General features: G+C 48.0%; 1 protein-coding gene across 1 annotated transcript; it reads left to right on the top strand.

The window, feature by feature from the left end:
• The first annotated feature begins 2,507 nt into the window (after nucleotides 1-2,507).
• Nucleotides 2,508-17,630, top strand: EMP1 (epithelial membrane protein 1). The gene is made up of 5 exons (XM_005441293.4): nucleotides 2,508-2,687; nucleotides 13,998-14,115; nucleotides 14,995-15,097; nucleotides 15,205-15,345; nucleotides 15,926-17,630. The coding sequence occupies exons 2-5, from the start codon at nucleotides 14,038-14,040 to the stop codon at nucleotides 16,084-16,086; spliced, it is 483 nt and encodes a 160-aa protein (XP_005441350.1). The 5' UTR covers nucleotides 2,508-2,687; nucleotides 13,998-14,037; the 3' UTR covers nucleotides 16,087-17,630.
• Nucleotides 17,631-18,305: the final 675 nt, after the last annotated feature.

Raw genomic sequence — 18,305 nt, 5'->3', positions numbered from 1 at the left:
GTGGGCATCTTAGGCAATTCAACTTTAGTGTGTCAAACTGGCAGCATGCTTTAGACCTTTGATGCCACGATGAGACTTTTCACGTCACGGGTTTTCTATTGCAACCTGCCTTATGAAAAGCACACACCCTAAAGGGAGAAGTTGCCGCAGGCACACAGAATTAGCCTCTTCTTAAGATGGGTGGATAGATCTGGTTCTCCGTCACACACGCATAAAGGCTTATTGAGCTAATGCTTCCTCCACAGACAAACAGCTACAGAAAATATGACAAATCTTATCAACTTGAAATGTTCTCCTACCTTTACCTATTGGTAGGAAGTTCTCTCATTTCTACCCTGTCTCCCTGTCCAGATGAGAGGTGGAAATATCCCAATGAGCTACCAATCTGCTCAGTGGAAGCTGAGCTCTCCCCTGACCTCATCATGCCCTGTCATTAGGGGGGTACCCTCACTTGCTTAAACTATCATCTTGCCATTGCAGCATTGCTCCCCAACATGAGCAGCTGTCTGCACCTTTGGTCACTTGACACTCGCTGTTACCCCCTCACACCTGGCTTGACGGGTATAACAACAAGGATGAAGCTAGTTGCTGGCAGGGTACCAGTGCTCCTCCAGGGCCACAGTCACAATTGGCCTGTCTGGTTACTTTTCTTTACTCTGCTGGCTGGGCACCAACACGTCCAGATGGAGAGCCAGGAAGCAATGCTCCTGTGGGCAAGCTGCTGCTGATGCTGCAGAACCCTGCTGCCTCCCTGTGAAGTGTCTGATGTTGGCCATTGCCTGACATGGCCTCCCAGGCTAGAGAGCAATTTGTACAAAACAAGTTTGCTCTTTCTGAAAAAAAAATGCTTTGCCAGTCACAGGTCACTTCATACCCAACTTCATAGGGGGCTCCACTGTTGTTGCCCCCCATGAGTGTGTTTGAGATGCAGGTGTTTTGGCTGCTGTGTCTCAGATAAGCAATTCTGTGAGTGTGCAAGCAGCTGCAGGTGGGCAGTCACTTGTGAACAGGTCTGGGGCAGCAGATGCTTCACCACAACTGAACTGTGGCCCAAAGAGTCTGCTTTGGGACCCTGTGTTCAGTATTTTGCATGGAGCTGAGCATCCCTCACTCCAGTAAACTCTGCTGGGAGAACAGGGAATGGCAAATGGACAGTGCAGCTCAATGCAAACGTCAGCTCCTTCTGCAGGGTAAGCAAATACATTTTCCTTTTCCTAGATATCGTCTTCATGTACACCACCAAGATGCACGTTCTAACCCATAGCTATTAAACATAGTTAGGCTTATTCTATCCTCAAGGAACACATATTGGTCTTTATTTTCTATCAGTGGTAAAATTCCCATGGGATTGTCAGGGCACAATGTCTTTGCCCACTGTATGTGTCATTTTTGCTGCTGTTTTATCCATAACTGTTTTAAGCAGGCTGCTAATAGTCTAAAATTAGACTAGACACATATCAACTGCACAGAGAAGGAATAATCTGAAAAATAGCAAGGTCTTTTAATTTGTGTAGACTTCAAAGAGCACCAGCTTCATCTTTCAAATAAAGGCAATCCAGTGTCCTCCTCATTAAAGTGGGAAAGGCCTTTGCCAGGTAGTTTATCAGTATCTGCTTATTTATTTCTGGGCCCCTGGAAAAGCAAGCTTGATTCCTTGCAGTAGCAGATCACCAACTCTATCACAATATGGATCACATTTTAACCCAGATGCTTTCTGATAAACTTCCTCCCCCTTCACCCACATCTCAAGCACATCCCCACTCAATCTTGCCTGTAACATCCATGAGACAGCTACACCAGTCAATTCTCTGCAAATGTAAAGGATCTATTTGTAGAAGTCTTTAAGATGACAAGAAATGCTGACCTTAGAAAACTGCGAATCACAAACTCCTTATTTCATCTTCTTTGCCTTTCTTTTCTCACTCCATGGATGCAAACCACCACCGCCCGGCCAACTTGTTCCAGAGTAACCACCAGGCCAGAGCTGCATTTTGAGCATCTCTGCTCCTTGGTATATTCCCAAAAGTCTTGCCCATGTCAATGTCAAGGGTCCGATTTGCACTTCCCGCGCTGCCCACCTCCATGACTTCTCTGCGCAGCACAGCAGCACAGGGAGGGGGTGCAGTGACTCACCCAGCCTCACCATGTCCCCTGCCAACCGGCTCTTTGTTTGTTTGAGTGATTGTATTGTTGAAGTCCCGTTGCCACATTTGTAACCATACTTTTTTTTTTTTTTTTTTTTTTTAATATGACAACCAGAAGTTCAGTTTTATAAACAGATGCTGTTGTGGGCCTCTATTACTCAGCTGGATCAGCGTCAGTCGTTTTTCCAGGCTGCGGTCTCTGTGCGGCACACTGAGTCAGAGGCAGCCCTGCACACATCTCTTTGACTCCCTGGTTTCCTCCCAGCGACTCTTGACTCCCCGCCAGCAAAGCAGGGCGTAGCTCATTAATTCCTCCCCCCCCCCCCCCCCTCCCCCCCCCCCTCCCTCTCTTTAAAGGCAGACTGATTCATAGTAACTCCTTTAAAACAGAGTGGAAAGACACCACCCTCCCGCACCAGCGGAGGAAACTTAAATCACCAGCAGGTCACTCCCCTGCACTGCAGCTCTGCGCTCCGGGACACAGCACCGCAGCTCCACACGATCCTGCTCCCGCAAGTGCTAGGACCAGCCCCAGCCCGCACGGTAAGAGCTGCTCTCGAAAATCCTCAGCAACTTTTCTCCCTCACTGGCGGCTGCTCCTCTCATCCAGCAGCTCCAGCCTGCTTTTCTTTTCCACTCCGCCACTTCTCTTCAACTTGGCACATGAGCTGGCTATGGGACACACCTTAACCTTTCAGCTTTAGCTTTGAAATCCAGCTGTGTTACGGGTCAATGCGACATTGCAAAGCGTCCCAGCTGCAACTGTAGAGTGCTGGCATCAGCGATATTATTTTTGCCTCCGGGGCATGTGCAGCGAGGGCGCAGGCACAGGGTGCCCAGCTTGGGCCAGCCCCGCCGCAGGAGCTGCTGTGTGTTTTTCAAGTAGTATTGCTTACAAACGTGGGAAAGTGCCTGCTTGAAATTAAGGCTGCTGGTTCAGCATTTCTGGCTCTCACTTGCATTTTTCTGCAAGTCTGTCTCCCCTCCATCAGTGGTTTGCCAAGCTTTAAATTAAAACCACGACAGTCATTCCAAGTGAAGTCCGAGAGGCCTCAAAGGTGCAGACTTTGGGGTACAGTGGAAAGGACCTCTCTTTTTCTGTTGGAGTCCCAGCTCCTGAGGCTGAAGCCAAGCCCTAGTTCTTACACAAAGCCACACGATGGGTAGAAATGCATGCTATGCCTTCCTTGGCAGCACAGACCCTAGAGTGGGGAGCACTGAGAGGTGAGGTGAGGGAGCGGGTGGAATTTCTAAGAGCACTGGGGCTGCATGGTGGGGTGTGTGTGTGGGAGGTGCTGATGGGAAGTGTAGGATTGCAGAGATTGGCAATTTTCCCTATTCACCTGCCTTTTTCCACACAACCACCCCCTCCCTCTCTCCTCTCCTTCACCAGTTCTCTCACTTCATCTGTCTGCTATGGTCTGTATCCTGCGGTCAAATCTGAACTATTTTTGAGGTCTGAGAAAGAGAGTGCAGCAAAGCCAGTTTGTTGGCACCAGGCTTTGGTTCCTGTTGCAGGAACCCAGCCCACCTCTGCACAGTTTCATGGATCTGAAAGAGACTGAAACAGTATTTAGCCCAGTCCAGCTGGGAATGGCTGCAGCTCTGGCTGCTGCTGTGGACAGTTGCTATATGAGTGGCCAAGAAGCTGAGCTGACCTTAACCTTGTGGCAGAAGGATGGATTTAGTGAATTTCGAGGTCCCCTCTGGCACTATTGCTTGAGGTTTGGTCATGCAGGGAGTCCCTCCTATCTAAGAAAAAGATGTTTGAGCGGTAGGGAAGCTGACCGAGGCAGCAAGTATTTCCAGGTCAGTGAGCAATGCATCTGGGTAGAAAGTGTTTTTGGAAGTTGTCATTTACCATGATTAACAATGAAATTGGTTGGGGGTGGGGGGTGGGATGCTGTGGTCACAGAGCAACTCTCACTCAAAAGCTTTGCATTCCTCAAGGCACCTCTGAAAGCAGTCTTGCTGAGGAACTACGCACTTCACATTTCTGGACAGAGTGGGATTCTTTTCTGAGCAAACACACAAGAAGGAGCTGGGTATGAAGAGTGTGAAAACTTGGAGTCTGTTAGCTGTTGTTCCTATGATAACAAGGGTTCAAGTGAGCCGAACATCTCCACCCAGCCCACCTCACACAGCCACCAAACATGGGGACTGTGGACTGAAAGAGTGCAGGCTTAAAGGCAGCTTATTTCTATTTGCTGCCTTGGGGATCAGCATAGGAAAAGGATCAAAATTGAGGTATCTTACTATCACTAATGCTGTGGTGCCTGGAAGCACAGACTGAAATACAGCTCCTTCATGTGAGGCGCTCTATACCCACCCAAGGAGTTCCTCCCAGTAGGCTCCCATGGAAGCTCCCCCCAGCTATGAGTAATCATTTAAACGTGGCATGCAGTCTGAGCCATTCACCCAGGCTACCCTCGTGTTAGAGCTGGGCATCGCCAGCCAGGAACAGATGCCATCCTGAGGCAGACATTTGAGAAAGGGAGTCCAGCCACACCCAAGGACACATCGATGGAGGAGGGACTTGGGATCTTGTGGAGAAACACCCAGTTTTGGAGTGGGTGCCTCAGAGCTGCAGGGTTGTTAGTGCTCCCCCGTACCCTGCTGAGGACAGAGAACCCAGGGCTTGGAAAACCGGCCCTGCTGGCCTAGCCGGTGGTCTTTGAATTTTGCAGTGTGCGAGTAATGCAAGTGCATGCAGGTATTACTGTTTGGTGGCCTGGGGTAGAGCAGAGGTTGTATTTTGAAACAGTTCTGGGAGATCTGCTGATAATAGCCAGCCTGGTTTTGGTAAAAGGCCCACCTCAGGGCCTTGTTTGTAATGAGACAGGAGATTTGCTGCAAGCACAAATCCTTCTCTCTGTTCATCACCCTCCGAGCAGCAAGGCTGGCACATGGCACTCAGCCTGCGCCTGCTTGAGTTTCCTCAGAGCAAAAGCAGGAGGTTTGGCAGGGTACAGCCTGCTTCCCTAGTCCTGCCTGTTCACAGGGGGCTTCACAGGGCCCATCAACCCCAGGCAGTCGCTGTGATGCCCCTTCCATGGCACATTTCCACCTGCTCACTTCCCCGCAGTTCCCTTTGCCTGCTGGACCAGTCCTCACTTTACCGAGTGCTACACCCGATGGCAAAGGGGGAGGCACCTGATGACGGGCTAGGATTTGCCTTTGGATACTCAAGTGCCCCACAAGGCAAGAAATAGCATTACTAGACCCATTTGATCTCAGTAGGCTCCTGTGCCTGTACTCTTCAATAGGGAGGTGACAGTACTGTCATCCAACAAAACACAGGGCAGGCTTCAGGGCGTGGCACTCCTCATTATTTTTTTCTTCTTCCTGTTCTCCTGCAAAAAAAATAATGAAAAGGGAATAAAAGACAATATTCCTTTACCCTTTCTTCAAGGCAGGGAGAAATAAGAGACACAGAGGTGCTCTTTTACACCTCCAAAAGGGAGGGCAAGGAAGGGAATTTCCTATCTCCCCATCTGAAGATGGATACTTAATACTTCATGGGTCTTTCCTGCTGAGGCAAAGCAGCATGCACAGAAAAAGAGACTCTTCTCCATGGGCCTGCTCTTTTGACAGCCTCTGCCAGGACTGGTAATTAACTGGTAGCCACAGTCCTGTAATACGGGCCCTGAATAAATGTGCTGAAGCATCAGCTCAAATGTGACTACACAGATTCTCTGTCAGAGCCAGTCCACACCCAGTCATCCCATAGCACGATACGGGTCCTGCAGCAGTTCCTTATATAAACTGCCCAGAAGGAAATCTAGAGTGCCTCTGTTCTTAAACTGCTTTCTGCTGTTACACTGTAGGGAGGGCAGCAAAGCAGCACGTCTAGGGGCTGCCATCTGGAGCATCATTTCCTCACACCCCATTGGGAGAGTTTTGGAAAGTACCTTCCTAGTTAGAACAGCTGAACAATGAACAAAGGAGACCCTGGCCAGATTTGAAGCTCCACACACCCTCCTCCTCCTTAACTGTTTGTAGCAGGGTAGAGAGTACAGGGAAGTGACTCTCTCCATGGAGTACATGGAAGACCAAACGTAGCCCATGCCTTGTCATGGTAGGGAGGGATGGTTAGGACAACTCAGCTCTAGAACCCACGTTGCCCAAGAAAGTGACCAGTTTGCCAAGCTCATAATTAAGATCTATCCCTTTTCCCCTATGACAACCAGTCTGTACTGCAGGCATGGAGAGACACCCACAATGAGAGCCCAGGGACAGATCCTGGGCTAGGTCATCCCCAACCATGCAAAGAAATGCAGTGAACTATGAGCATTGGAGCGGCTGATGGCAGGTGAGCAGTGACTCATGCGGAAGGTTTGGCTCCTAATCCTGGCATTGCTGGATTAGAGGAAATCTGGGCTGAGGACCTTTGCTGTCCTTTTGCCCTTGCAGGGCAGAGACTGCTCAAGGAGGAGAGTTGCGAAAGCAGCTGCCACGACTGGGTCCAGTGTCCACATTCTTCTCATTCCAGAGAGACATCTCCCCCACAGGCTCCAGCAGGCCTCTGGAAAGGACACTGAGAGCCATGGGAGCAAGAGGGGAGAGCTGCAAAATGCAAGCAGGCTAGTCAGGGGGTTGCTGAAGACCAGCTCCAGGAACATGGACCACTGCTGAAGGAAAGCTGGACTCTGAGACTGGCACAGCCACTGGTTGTGCCAGCTCAGGCAGCTGAGGCAACCTGCCTGCTAGCTGGCCTATAGCAGCTGCAACAAGGCCAGAGTGCTGTGTCCTGACAGATGCCTTGTGGAAAGCCATTTCTGCATGTAATATGAGCTAGAATGACCCTTAGACCATTCTGTCAGCCCATGCTAATCACAGGTGCATGAAGCCCTCTTGAAGCCAGGAGGGGCGTTTTACCTCACAACCACCTTTACCCCACCCTGCACAGCACACTGACCAACTTCAGGCTGCACAGCATCGTCTTGCTTCTGCTTTATACTCATGCCCCTGCTCCTCGTAGTCCATCACTTGTGCACTGTAGGTCAAAAGAAGGAGCTATCACACAATTTTGCAATTCAATCCTGCACAGTCTTTTCCAAGCTCACTTGCAGGAACAAGGACACCCTGCAGGCAGACTGACCCAAAAACTCAGACTGTTTAGATGCCTAAGTTGCATTGATCTCAGTATTTTGTAGGTTGTACTGGCGTGTTCATAGATTTTGCAGTCTTGAGAAAGAGTCACTAACTGATAAGGAGCCACTTCTTTTTCAGTTACCCTCCCTTGAAAAAAAAACACAAACAAAACCAAAACAGAAGATCCTTGCAAAACTATGTAAATCAGAGAACTGCAGTTTTAATTTAAAAATGCAGCTAAAAGCACAGCTGATGTGAGCTCCACAGACCTTCCACCTCTATCTAAAGCCTGTTGTAAGGAGGAAAAAGCAGGAAGCCCCACCAGAAATGATCTGTGCACTTTTGCTCACACCACACTGTAACTTGAATTTTCTTGTCAGAGCTGTCAGATGGTTTCTCCCACGTGGGCACTGTCAGTGTCAAAGTCACACAGATAAATATGCGCACTCATAAGGAAGCCACGCATGGGTACACATGCAGACAAACACACACTCAACACACATGGTTCAGCTCTGCTCACAGGGAAACCACAGATGCACACTCCCATTCATAGAGGGAGCCACGCAGAGCTGCAGATGCACACCCCTACACACACCACGTCATCGCCCAGACTGTCAGTCCTCCCACAAAAGTTTCTTGCATATGTTGGCATCTTGTCTAAACCCCTGCAAGTCCCAGCAACTCCTGTGTCTAATTAACCCACCCAGGGACCATCTGACACTCTAAGGGTTGAGCGTGCTCCCCATTGCACCTCCAAAAGTGCAGAGGAACACTTCTGTGCTTCCACTAGCTCTGAGGTCCCCTTCCCCACCCCTCCCTCTTACTTGCCGCCCATCAGCCCCAGCCCTTCCTTGGCGTGTCTAGTGTGAGTGACAGATTTCCTCCAGCAGTGGCTGCTGGCTGCCTGCCAGGCCCCAGGCTGCTGTCTCTTCCCCTTCCTACTACCAAGAGAGCTTTGGAGTTTCAGTTGATGTTGTCACATGGCTGAGCACTCGAGGGTGGTTTCTTCTGCAGAAAATGCCAATTTCTCACTGTCTGCCCTAGGAGCTCCGATATTTCCCCACTCTCATATGAATCACAAGCATGAGAGCTGGAAAAGCCTTGTGTGTCATCTTTTGTGACTCCGCCTTGCATCTCTCAGTAAATGGAGGTTCGTTTCCAAGGGTGGATTCTTGAGGACTTTTGGTCCCACAAGAAATGATTCATATTCTGGGGCTTAACAACTCTGCTGGGAAGGCAATTCCCCTGATCCCTTGGAGACCATACCACCAGAAAATACTTCGCAAGCACCAGACAAAATCTTCAATTTTCTTAAGCTTATTTTCAGTTGTAGTATACCTCAGGCTGCTCTACACTTCCCTTTTGATTGAAATTCATCTGCTACTTTTACAGCCTTGCTGTATCCCATGTGATCACCACAGCCACCACCCATGCGTGCACAAAATCTTCTCACTGCCATAAACCAGAGGCTCCACAGGCCTCCATGTGCCTACACACACCTCCTGCCCAACCCTTTTCCCACACATGCGAAATCTCTTTCCACAGGCACCAGCCTACTCATCCACATGTCTATAAAAAGCATCTGACTTGTAAGTTGAGTCAGGCCAGTCTGTCAAAACCAGGTTGTCAACAGCAGTGCTGGCATACAGTGGTTTATAAAAGCCTGGAGTCAGCAAAGACTCTGGATTCAGCTGGATCTGAAGCAAGAAACAGAGCAAAGGGTGAAAGCAAAAGGATACTTCCCTGTGGTTGTTTAAAGTTGTCATGTTTCTAGTAACAATGTGATGGGTCCGAAGTCACTGGGCCACCAGGATATTACAGAGATCTTCACATCTTTTCATCCTGCCAGGTGACCCAGGGCACGATGAGGACTCATATCACACACAGTGACAAGGTATGCACTTGTAGCAGGGCTAAGATGCAGGCAGGGCCTCAGCTCAGTCAAAAGGCAGATCTACAAATTCTGCGGAAGGTTTTATCCCACTCTGAGGTTTCCCTTGCTGGTAGCACCATGGCAGCATTGCTATTTGTAGGTTGGCTTTGCAATAAGGAATGTACCAGTGACAGAGGTGGCAGTTTGTGGCTGTCTCAAACAATGTCAAACAGCTTTTATTTTCTGTCCCATCCTCTCCAATTCCCCCCTTCCTTTCCAAGTGGCCTTGGCCCTGATTCAAACACCAGTATTCCTGGTGTGACCCAGTGCCACCACAGACAGTGGCCAGGTTCATGTGCTTTCTCTAAATATTGGACCTCCTTCTGTCACCATCAGAGACAGCGCACTGGCTGAGACAGACCACTGGTTTGACTTACTACTGCATTCCTTATATTCTGTGGTGGCAGCTGGGGAAGGCAGAATTGTTTTCATCTCAGTTGCTTTAAATCTATGGAGATTTTTATTGACATTCTGGTCAAAAACATTTGCTTTTACCCCAAAATGCCATCTTTCCCTTGTTGAAAAATTGAATGTATGAAACCCAAGGGACTTCAGCTGAAAAACTGACTTTTAGAGGAGTCAGAGGCCACCACGGTGCTCACAGGTGGTTGATTTAGCTGTCCTTTGCTCACTGGATACTATGGGCTACTTTAGGCTATTGGCTGAGTTCTCCCCTCAGCCAGCATCTCTGAGAGTATGCCTCATCAACTTACCCTGGGAGAGGTCGTTCCAAGCAGGAACCTCAGTTCAGAGGGGAGAATGAGAATGGGAGTCAGATGAGCTAGATCCCTTGGGAACACTTCAGATCTGAAATATTTCAGATTCAGTTGAGAGTGCTCTGGTTTTTCACCCCAAACAACCCGATCGTTCCTGCAGAAACATCCTGCACTTTTCCCCTCTACTCCCTTCACTGCAGTGCACTTTCTGCCAGATGCAAAGGACCACTACCTAATCTGGCTTACCCTCCTGAGGAACCCACTCCCTATATTTGAGGAACTATACTGTTGGCCTTTGTCATATCTCCAAGTGGTACTTTGCATTCCATCCTGATGCTTTGCTAAGCAGCAAACAAGGGCAACAAGTCACTTCTCCGGATTGCCCTCCAGACAGAAGGATCCAAAACACTGAAGTAGATGGAGTGGTGATATGGGTGGCTACACTTTATCTGCATGAGAAGGCTTTGTCTTAGTTTTTAATGAGTAGTGCTTGCCTGCTTGAACTTGAACTAAGGTGCAGCAGAGCTATGTGTTCTTGCCCAATATGTGTACTCCTTCATGGTTAGAAAATAGTCTTTACACGGATATGTCTGTCATGCTTATCTGTAGGCTTTTTTGTGCTGAAGGCTGTTATGGTGATTGTTATTCATGGTTTTTGTTGGTGTGGCTTGTTATTTCTCCTCATCCATCATCCCAGGAAAAAGAAAACTCAGTCCACTGTCATCAGTGCAAGATCTTCTCTTGACTCACACAGGCTGTCCAGCAGGTGCATGACCTTCACTCCTCCTTCCCCACCAGCATGTCCTACCTCAGTAGTCATTTTGCTTTCATGTCTCAGCTCTGTTTTTCTTGGCTTAGCTGGGGTCCCTCCTCTGAAAGGCATGCCAGGAGGCTCAATGCAGGATTCACAACCTGGTTGCTTGACTGGTTTTTGAGAAGCAGTCCTAAAATTGGCAGGGTGTCCTGAACACTTGCAGGGTTAAATAATTGTGGTTTTGGGAGCTTTGGGGTGAGTCAGTGGAAAAAACTGGCAGCTCTAGGAAGGCTAAGACTGACTCATAGCCCAAGAAGAGCCTGAGGAGCTCCAAATCCAGCTACAGTTTAGGTAGGGGAATGGAAGAAAAGGCATTTGCGTGCAATTGTGTCCTATTGCTCTAGCAATGCGACCCCACCCTGTAACGGAGAAAGATGTCTCACACTTAACAAACGGAAAGCTCATCCGGTCAGTCACTAGTGGTCTGCCAGCTTCTCTGTCTAATGGGAGGAAAAGTGCGTGCTGTACTGTCAGAGACAGAGATGACTCTATTTCAATGCCATTCGTTCACCCACTGCTCCTTTGGGATTGTTCTCTAGTGTTTTATCTAAAAGGCAGGGAGAGATGAAGGAAGGGGAAAGCAAATGAATAGAAAAGGAGGCTTGTGCCTTAACTCACTAAGTATCAAAACTAAGCTGTGAGCACATATCTCCGAGGGAGTTTGCATTTGATAGTGTGTGTATTCAGGGAGAGGTGCTGACGTTCTCAGGAAGTAGGTGCACTGAAAGCACCTGAACTAACAGTGCTCTCAAGCAGTGTGAGAATGGGGCAGAAAGAGCAAAGGGAATAAAGGATTTGGTTTTGTCCTTAGCGTATTGGTCGAAGTTCTGGGTGTGGGGCTTTTTTTTACATTGAAAAGTAACATTTACCCCTCATTTTAATTTCTGAATGCAAACAGAAGATGCATTTAAAAGGACTGTTCTAGTCCCTTAGGGTGTCATGAAAGCAAGTTTTTAGTCTTTCAAGTACAGGGCTTTTTTGAAGGTCCTCAAAATAATTGGCAAAAAACTGCTGAATGAGTTTTTAAAGAGGCCATGGAAAAATACATCCATCTGTGAAAGAGGAAAGTTTAGCCACTCTTCAGTAAAGGCCAATTTCAGAGAAGGCAAATTTACCACCATTTGGTGTGTGCATACCAATACACTATGGTGGCAAGAGTACTCATTACAGTTTGTGTAGTCAAAGGGCTGGGAAGATTTGACTCAGAGGCTCTATTCCAGGCACCTGCTGCAGTGATATCACCTAGTCATGGCAACAGCAATAGTTCCTCAGTTCATGGTACAGTGTCTATATCAGTTGACATCCAGCATTTTGAAACACTCGTTCCTTTTGCAGTCAATGGAAAGAAGGGGTTTAATGCTCATGTCGGATGTGTTCCTGTGGTAGCCTGCATATAATATTGAGAACCTGGATTTTAGCAATCCTGAACTCATCAATGACTGTCACTACAGTCAGCGAGGAACTCCTGAGAAGTCTGTACTTTCTCCAAGATCATCACTAAAGAAAGTACTTCTTTAGCAGAAGGTACAAGAAGCTAGGGCACAGTGACCAGGCCATCCAGGCGAATCAAGCCATAGGGCATGAGTTTGCTATAGGACACCCTAAAGCAGACAAGTAAGCCTGGCCCATGTTCAGCAAGCTAATCAACTCCAGAGAGTTCTCCCAGGTGAAAGAAACCTCAGAGCAAACAAGCTATTGCTGAGAGAAGAGGACCAGTTACCAAACCTAGTCTGCCCTTCTAAGGAGCGGCCTCATTTGGGTCGGAGGAGTGGCCTAACAGAGCTGGTTCCTTGAAATCCTGAACTCAAGGAATTCCTCCTGGTCATCAGCTAATGCTTAACTGGACAAAGAACCACTGATGAGAAGCCTGTCTGCCTGCTCTGGTTTGAGAAACTGTATCCAAAGCAGTGCAAGGAATAGCTGTAGAACTTTACAGGGATACACTCCAACACATGGCCACAATGAGAGAAAAGACAGGAGTGGAGAAGGTGGAGTCATTGAGTAAAAGCACCACATTTATGAGACTTTACAAAGCCTTTCGTTACAGTTTGCGTGAAAGACATCATAAAGTATAATTGTGTGGTTCTATGACAATGTTACCACATCCTGTACAAATGGTGACAGCATCAAATCTTATCTAAGTCACCTGGACCAAAATAACTTGGTAACCAACATTCATCATGTACTTGATACTGCTCTTCAGTACCAGCACTACCAAGAGAAAGAGCACCACAGCCCTGTGAAACTTTCTAGGAAACAATCTTTCACTGGCCAGAGCGGACCCAGTAACTCTTCTTCCCCATTTCTGTGGCTGTACCGCACAATTACTAATAAATGCCTGGGAGGAGGGAGAATATACTCACTCACTTTGTGTGAATTGTCTGCACTCTCTCAGCTTAGATTTGTTCCTTGTATTTTGAGTATTCAGGGGAGAAGTCAGCAGCTTTGACAAACATGAGAGCTGTCTAAAACCCATTCCCCTCCCTTTCAAATCACATATTCATCAATGACAGGGAATCTTACAAAAAGTAAAAGTTTGCAGGGTACAGAGGCAAAAAAACCCAAAACAAACCAGAGGGCAATTTGTGCTACTGGATAATCTTATTTTAGTAATAATGTGATCTGCACGCCTAAAGTTTTAAAAGGGAAAAAGGCAGTTTTCATTGCAAACCTAAGCATCTTCCTCTGCTCTAGAACACCTCAGTGGGCATTTCTGTTCTGGTTATTCTCTTCTTCACGCAATGGAACGACCCGTTGAGTAGGGGCAGCCCTCCAGTCCACTCTCCGCTGCTGCTCAACAGCTGATGTGCCCAGGACCACACAGTCCTCCACTCCACACCACCTGTCTGTGTTCCAGACCAGCTGGAGGAGGTGGTGCCATGAGAGGGAAAGGGAGAACAGGAAAATCTTTCCTGACCTCTGTGAATCCTGTGGGCAAAAGCTGCTCTTCCTGGAGTGTAGTCCTGGAGTATGTCATTTTTACTTTACATAACCACACACCAATTTAAGTATCTTGTATTTATAGTCAGGCTATTTTTAAAATGCCCTCAAGCTAACTACCCCTGCTCTAAATCTCCTCCCAGACTAGTTCCTTTACCAGGCTGTCTTTAACCTTTTGAGCAACTGACTCCCTTGCAGATTTTGACAAAGGTTTTAGTGATGTTTTTTGTGACTGCATGGTTCCAGAAAGGATTTTAAATCAACCTGTTTTCTTACATGTAAATAAAGTAATGTAATGCTATTCTTTGATTCAGCCCTTCCCTTTACCTTCTCCCTCTGCTCTTGTTCTCCTCCAGAGTTCTCTGTATCAGTGACGCCACCTAGAAGGGACCCAAGATGTTGGTGCTTCTGGCTGGAATCTTTGTGGTTCACATTGCCACTGTCATCATGCTCTTTGTCTCCACCATTGCCAACGTAAGTAGAGACCACACGGGACGAGACACGGCTGGTGCCCTCCGCAGCAGTAGCCAGCCCTTTATACAGCTGGCAGGGGGACAGGCGGGTGGGGGCTCAGGTCTATAGGTGAGGGACACCCGCTCAGAGCTGTGAGTAAATATGAAGCAGTGATGGGCGTTCTCAGCAAGCAGAAAGGCAGCCGGGGTGGTAAAGGAGGCAGCCTCTACCTGCCAGCCCCCTTTCCCAAATCCCGGTGCCAGCAGCACCTCCGTGAGGAGCAGGGAAGGTCAGTCGATGACAGCTCTGAAGCGGTATTTATCATCCCATGTGGCAGCCAGGCTGCTGCACAACTGGGCGCCTCCCCCCCCCCCCCCATGCCTGCCCGCTCCGACGGCAGCGCCGGGGGCTGGGGGCCGTTCCAAGCCCAAGCCGAGGGGCGCGGCCGGCGCCCCCCGCCCGCCGGGAAACCCGGGGCGAGGGTGACCCCTGGCGGCTCGGCGGGGCGGCGCGGCCGGGGTCTCCCCGCGCCTCCTGCCCGGCGCCGGAGGCTGTCGGGGGTCCCTCGCACCCGCCCGGGCGGCTCCTTCGCTCCGGCGTGCCTGCCTGCCGCCTCGCGCGGGGGTTTGGGGAGGGGATGGCCTGGGCCGTTTCCCCCCCATCATGGGAGCAGACTGCCCCAGTGTTTCACCTGGACCAAATGCCTCCTGGCCGTGGAAGCCTGCGTCATCTCCTACCCGCTTCGCCTGTTCATCTGCTGCCGACACGTGCTGCCTTTTTCAGCTCTGTCTCGTGGCACTTAGGCTGCTCTTGCTTCCCTTATGGTTTAGTCTGACAACTGGGCGGAAGAGCAAGGAAGCCTCCCTTCACCCTCGACACCACTGTTTCATCCTGTTTCAGGTTTGGATGGTGGATATTACCAACTTTGGAACAATCTCATCAGGACTCTGGCTACAGTGTAACAAGACCTGTGATCAGCTGCCACTCAGAGGTGGCAATGATGGTAAGTTAGGTCTGCATTTTCATCGTGGTGATAAATTGCAGGACAGTAGTGCACAATACCAAGGCTGAATCCCGACCTTCTCAAATCTATTCCCTGTGTGTTCACAGCTTCCCTCAAAGCCGTGCAAGCCTTTATGATCCTCTCGATCATTTTCTCCGTCATTGCACTTGTCATGTTCATTGTCCAGCTGTTCACCCTGGAGAAAGGCAAACGGTTCTACATCACTGGAGCCATCATGCTGGTTTGCTGTAAGTATGTGTGCCTTTCGATGGCTGTGCACGCGTCCCACTGCCGCACCTCTGCCACACATGGCCATCAGGGGAGGTTGTCAGCCAGCTAAATGTTTCCAGTGGCCCAATTCTTGTGATAAAAAAAAGCACTGGGGAACTGGAAAGTGTTCGGTTTTTTTCACTGTATATAATGAAGGTATTTCCAGATTTTCATTAGAAAAGCCCAATAGGTTTTTCAAAACACCTTTGAAACACAACAAAAAAAGATTCAAGTATTTTGGAGGCCAGGGGAATAAACAGTTAGACAACTACTGCTCATGGGATTCAACACAGGACCAAACTGCCTGCAGATCTTATTACTGATTTCCTCCTAACAAAGGTTTATTCCCCATGGCACTCACTAAACAAGCCCCGAGTGTCTTATGTCATCATGTCTACAAGAGAAATACTCCATAAATAAGCCTAATGGGCAGCAGCCCCTCTCTTATGTGGCACAAGACATGCATTACAATCTCAGGGGACAACAGTATTTCAGAAGTCCTGCAGCAATGCTGGTTTCTGTGCATTTTCCAACTCTTTTCTCCCTTCCTTCCCACAGGGATGTGCATTCTGATTGGAGCCTCCATTTACACAGCTCGGTTCACAGGCAAGCTGTCCTACGCACGTTCTCACCACGGCTACTGCTTCATATTGGCCTGGATCTGCTTTTGCTTCAGTTTCATTATCAGCATCCTCTATCTTGTTCTTAGGAAAAAATAAGGCTGATGGGAGTCCAGGGGAGAGGGTTGGCTACTGGGAATGGGGAAGAATTGCTCTGCTGAGAGAACTGTTGGGCCAATAGGCAGAAACAGCTACCATCATCACCACTGCTACCACCACAGAAAAATCACTAACAAAGCTAGAATCCTCAGAAACTCCTTCACCAAAGAGAGGGAGAAACAGCTCCAACTGATCTAGCACTGCTGGGGCTGTTGCACCAGAAATCTGCAAGTGACCCAGACAGCTCTTCTCCTTTTCTGCAAAGTCATGTCATACTTTCACAAAGCTTCAAGTTCAGCAGTGATGATTGAAGGGCACCACAAAACCAAGGGCTGCATCTTTCTCCCTTCCTAAAGCCCTTCTTACTTACATTTCCGTGTGCCTTGTGGGTTGGGCAGTGAGGCTTATGACCCCTTTTTTTGTCCGTTGAAATGAAAGGGATGGGCCTTTTGTTACATTTATACATACATATATATATATGCACATATGTGAAAGACATTAAATTGAGAAGAAACCCAACAGAAATCAGATTAACTTCGCATTAAAATATCTACAGAAAAAAGGCAGCAATTTTTTTTCTGTTCTGTTTACTATTTGACATTCCCATGGTTGAATCAGATACAGGTAGGAAGGGCAAATATAAAGGCATGGATGACAGGGGGCAGGGAGAGAGAGAAAGTGTTGGTGAAGATACACAGGGGTTCCTAATTACAGAGGATGCAGTTGCTCAGTGATGCACATGCAGAGAGGGAATCAGCTGGGTGTGTGTCTACACTAAAATCTTCTGTTCAGCTCCAGAACATGCTAACAACATTGCAACATTGCAGGTCTTTACTGAGACGAGTCGTTATCTGTAGACAGGGTTTTTTTCCCACACTGTCACCCAGTACATGGTATTAATTGAGAGCCCCACCTTGTGACACAGCTCATCTCAAAGGCAAATGATACTGCTTAGCAGAGGAAATGTGTTCCCTAATGACAGATTAGGAGAGATGAGGCAGGGCTTGTGAGTTCTGCTCCTTGCTGCACAACCTTAGGCCAGTCACTTTACGTGGTGCTTTTCCGTCTGCCAAATTCTTCCATAAAACTATACCTACCTCCAAGGTTGCTGAGAGATTTTGAGTCTGCTTTGTAATACAAGGTCCCCATGTGAAAGGCTGGCATGGGAAAGTAAGGCATTGGTACTGCTGCAACCCACAAATTTCTGGCAGTTGAAAGAATCTCAGTCACATGTGGCATTTGTAAGGGACAAGAGGTCAAAACTTCCTGTGACTCCATCCACAACTAAAAGGCAGAGAGTATAAAAAAAATTACAGGTGCAGATTCTGCATGGATGCTATTTACCTCTCTCTCTCTCTCTCTTTCTCTTTCTGTTACATGTTCTTCCTATGTACACTTTATCAATTTGGTGGATATATTCTAGTACTGTATGTTGCTGTTTCATTAACAAAGGTTATTTCATACATAGTCATTGTAAATATTTTTAAATGCATATTTTTGACTTTGAGGGTAAAAAAATAAAATCTGATTCCCTTTATTATAAAGAGTTTTGCTCTGGGTTTTTTTTTTATTAGTATTAACAGATATGTTTTCATATGTTAACAGAAGCATTTGCTGTTCTCACTGAATCAAAGCTCACCCCCTTAAGATAACACAGAAGTACCCTGTTCTCCTGCTTGTCGGTATATGAGATTTCCTGTTCTGGAGGGGAGGAGGAAGCAGAACAACTCCCAGAGCTCCTGTTTCAGGCTCTCTGCAAGCTCAAGCAGGTAGCATGAGCAATGGTAACACTCAGTCCCAGAGCCAGGCTTTGCTTCACACCCAGCAGAGCTGGAAATGTGTTTTCTCACTCTGTCAGAATCTCGTCTCTGTGGAAGCTGGTGCTTAATATGCTGCAGAATTTATTACGTCTTAGACCAACCCTTAGCACAAGTGAGTCCCAAAGCAAAATCACCGAGGTGTTTGCCTGGGCCACATGAGTTGGTGTAGCTGCTGTGTCCTTATCATTGTCTGGCCAAACACCTCAGCAGCTCTAGAGCTCGAGCAGAGTCCAAAGCCAAGGACACAGGCAGATCTCAGCAAACTTGGGGCACAATCCTGTGAGCTCTGAGGTGAGGTAAGGCCTAGCGGGAATTAGCTGAGTGGGAAATTTTGCTTTATCAATTAATCCACTTTAGGGAGAGCTAAGACATTCTGATTGAGGGTAGAACAGTGACATG

The sequence above is a fragment of the Falco cherrug genome, chromosome 5 (genome assembly GCF_023634085.1).
Source record: "Falco cherrug isolate bFalChe1 chromosome 5, bFalChe1.pri, whole genome shotgun sequence".
Classification (NCBI taxonomy): domain Eukaryota; kingdom Metazoa; phylum Chordata; class Aves; order Falconiformes; family Falconidae; genus Falco; species Falco cherrug.
Note: the sequence above shows the minus strand (reverse complement) of the source record. Positions and strands in the feature narration are given on the sequence as shown.

Excerpts from the sequence above, each read along its gene's own strand:
- EMP1 (XM_005441293.4), top strand. The coding sequence starts at position 14,038 with ATGTTGGTGCTTCTGGCTGGAATCTTTGTGGTTCACATTGCCACTGTC. Across the intron at positions 14,116-14,994 it reads TTGTCTCCACCATTGCCAAC|GTTTGGATGGTGGATATTAC; the intron begins GTAAGTAGAGAC and ends ATCCTGTTTCAG. Across the intron at positions 15,346-15,925 it reads AGCCATCATGCTGGTTTGCT|GGATGTGCATTCTGATTGGA; the intron begins GTAAGTATGTGT and ends TCCTTCCCACAG.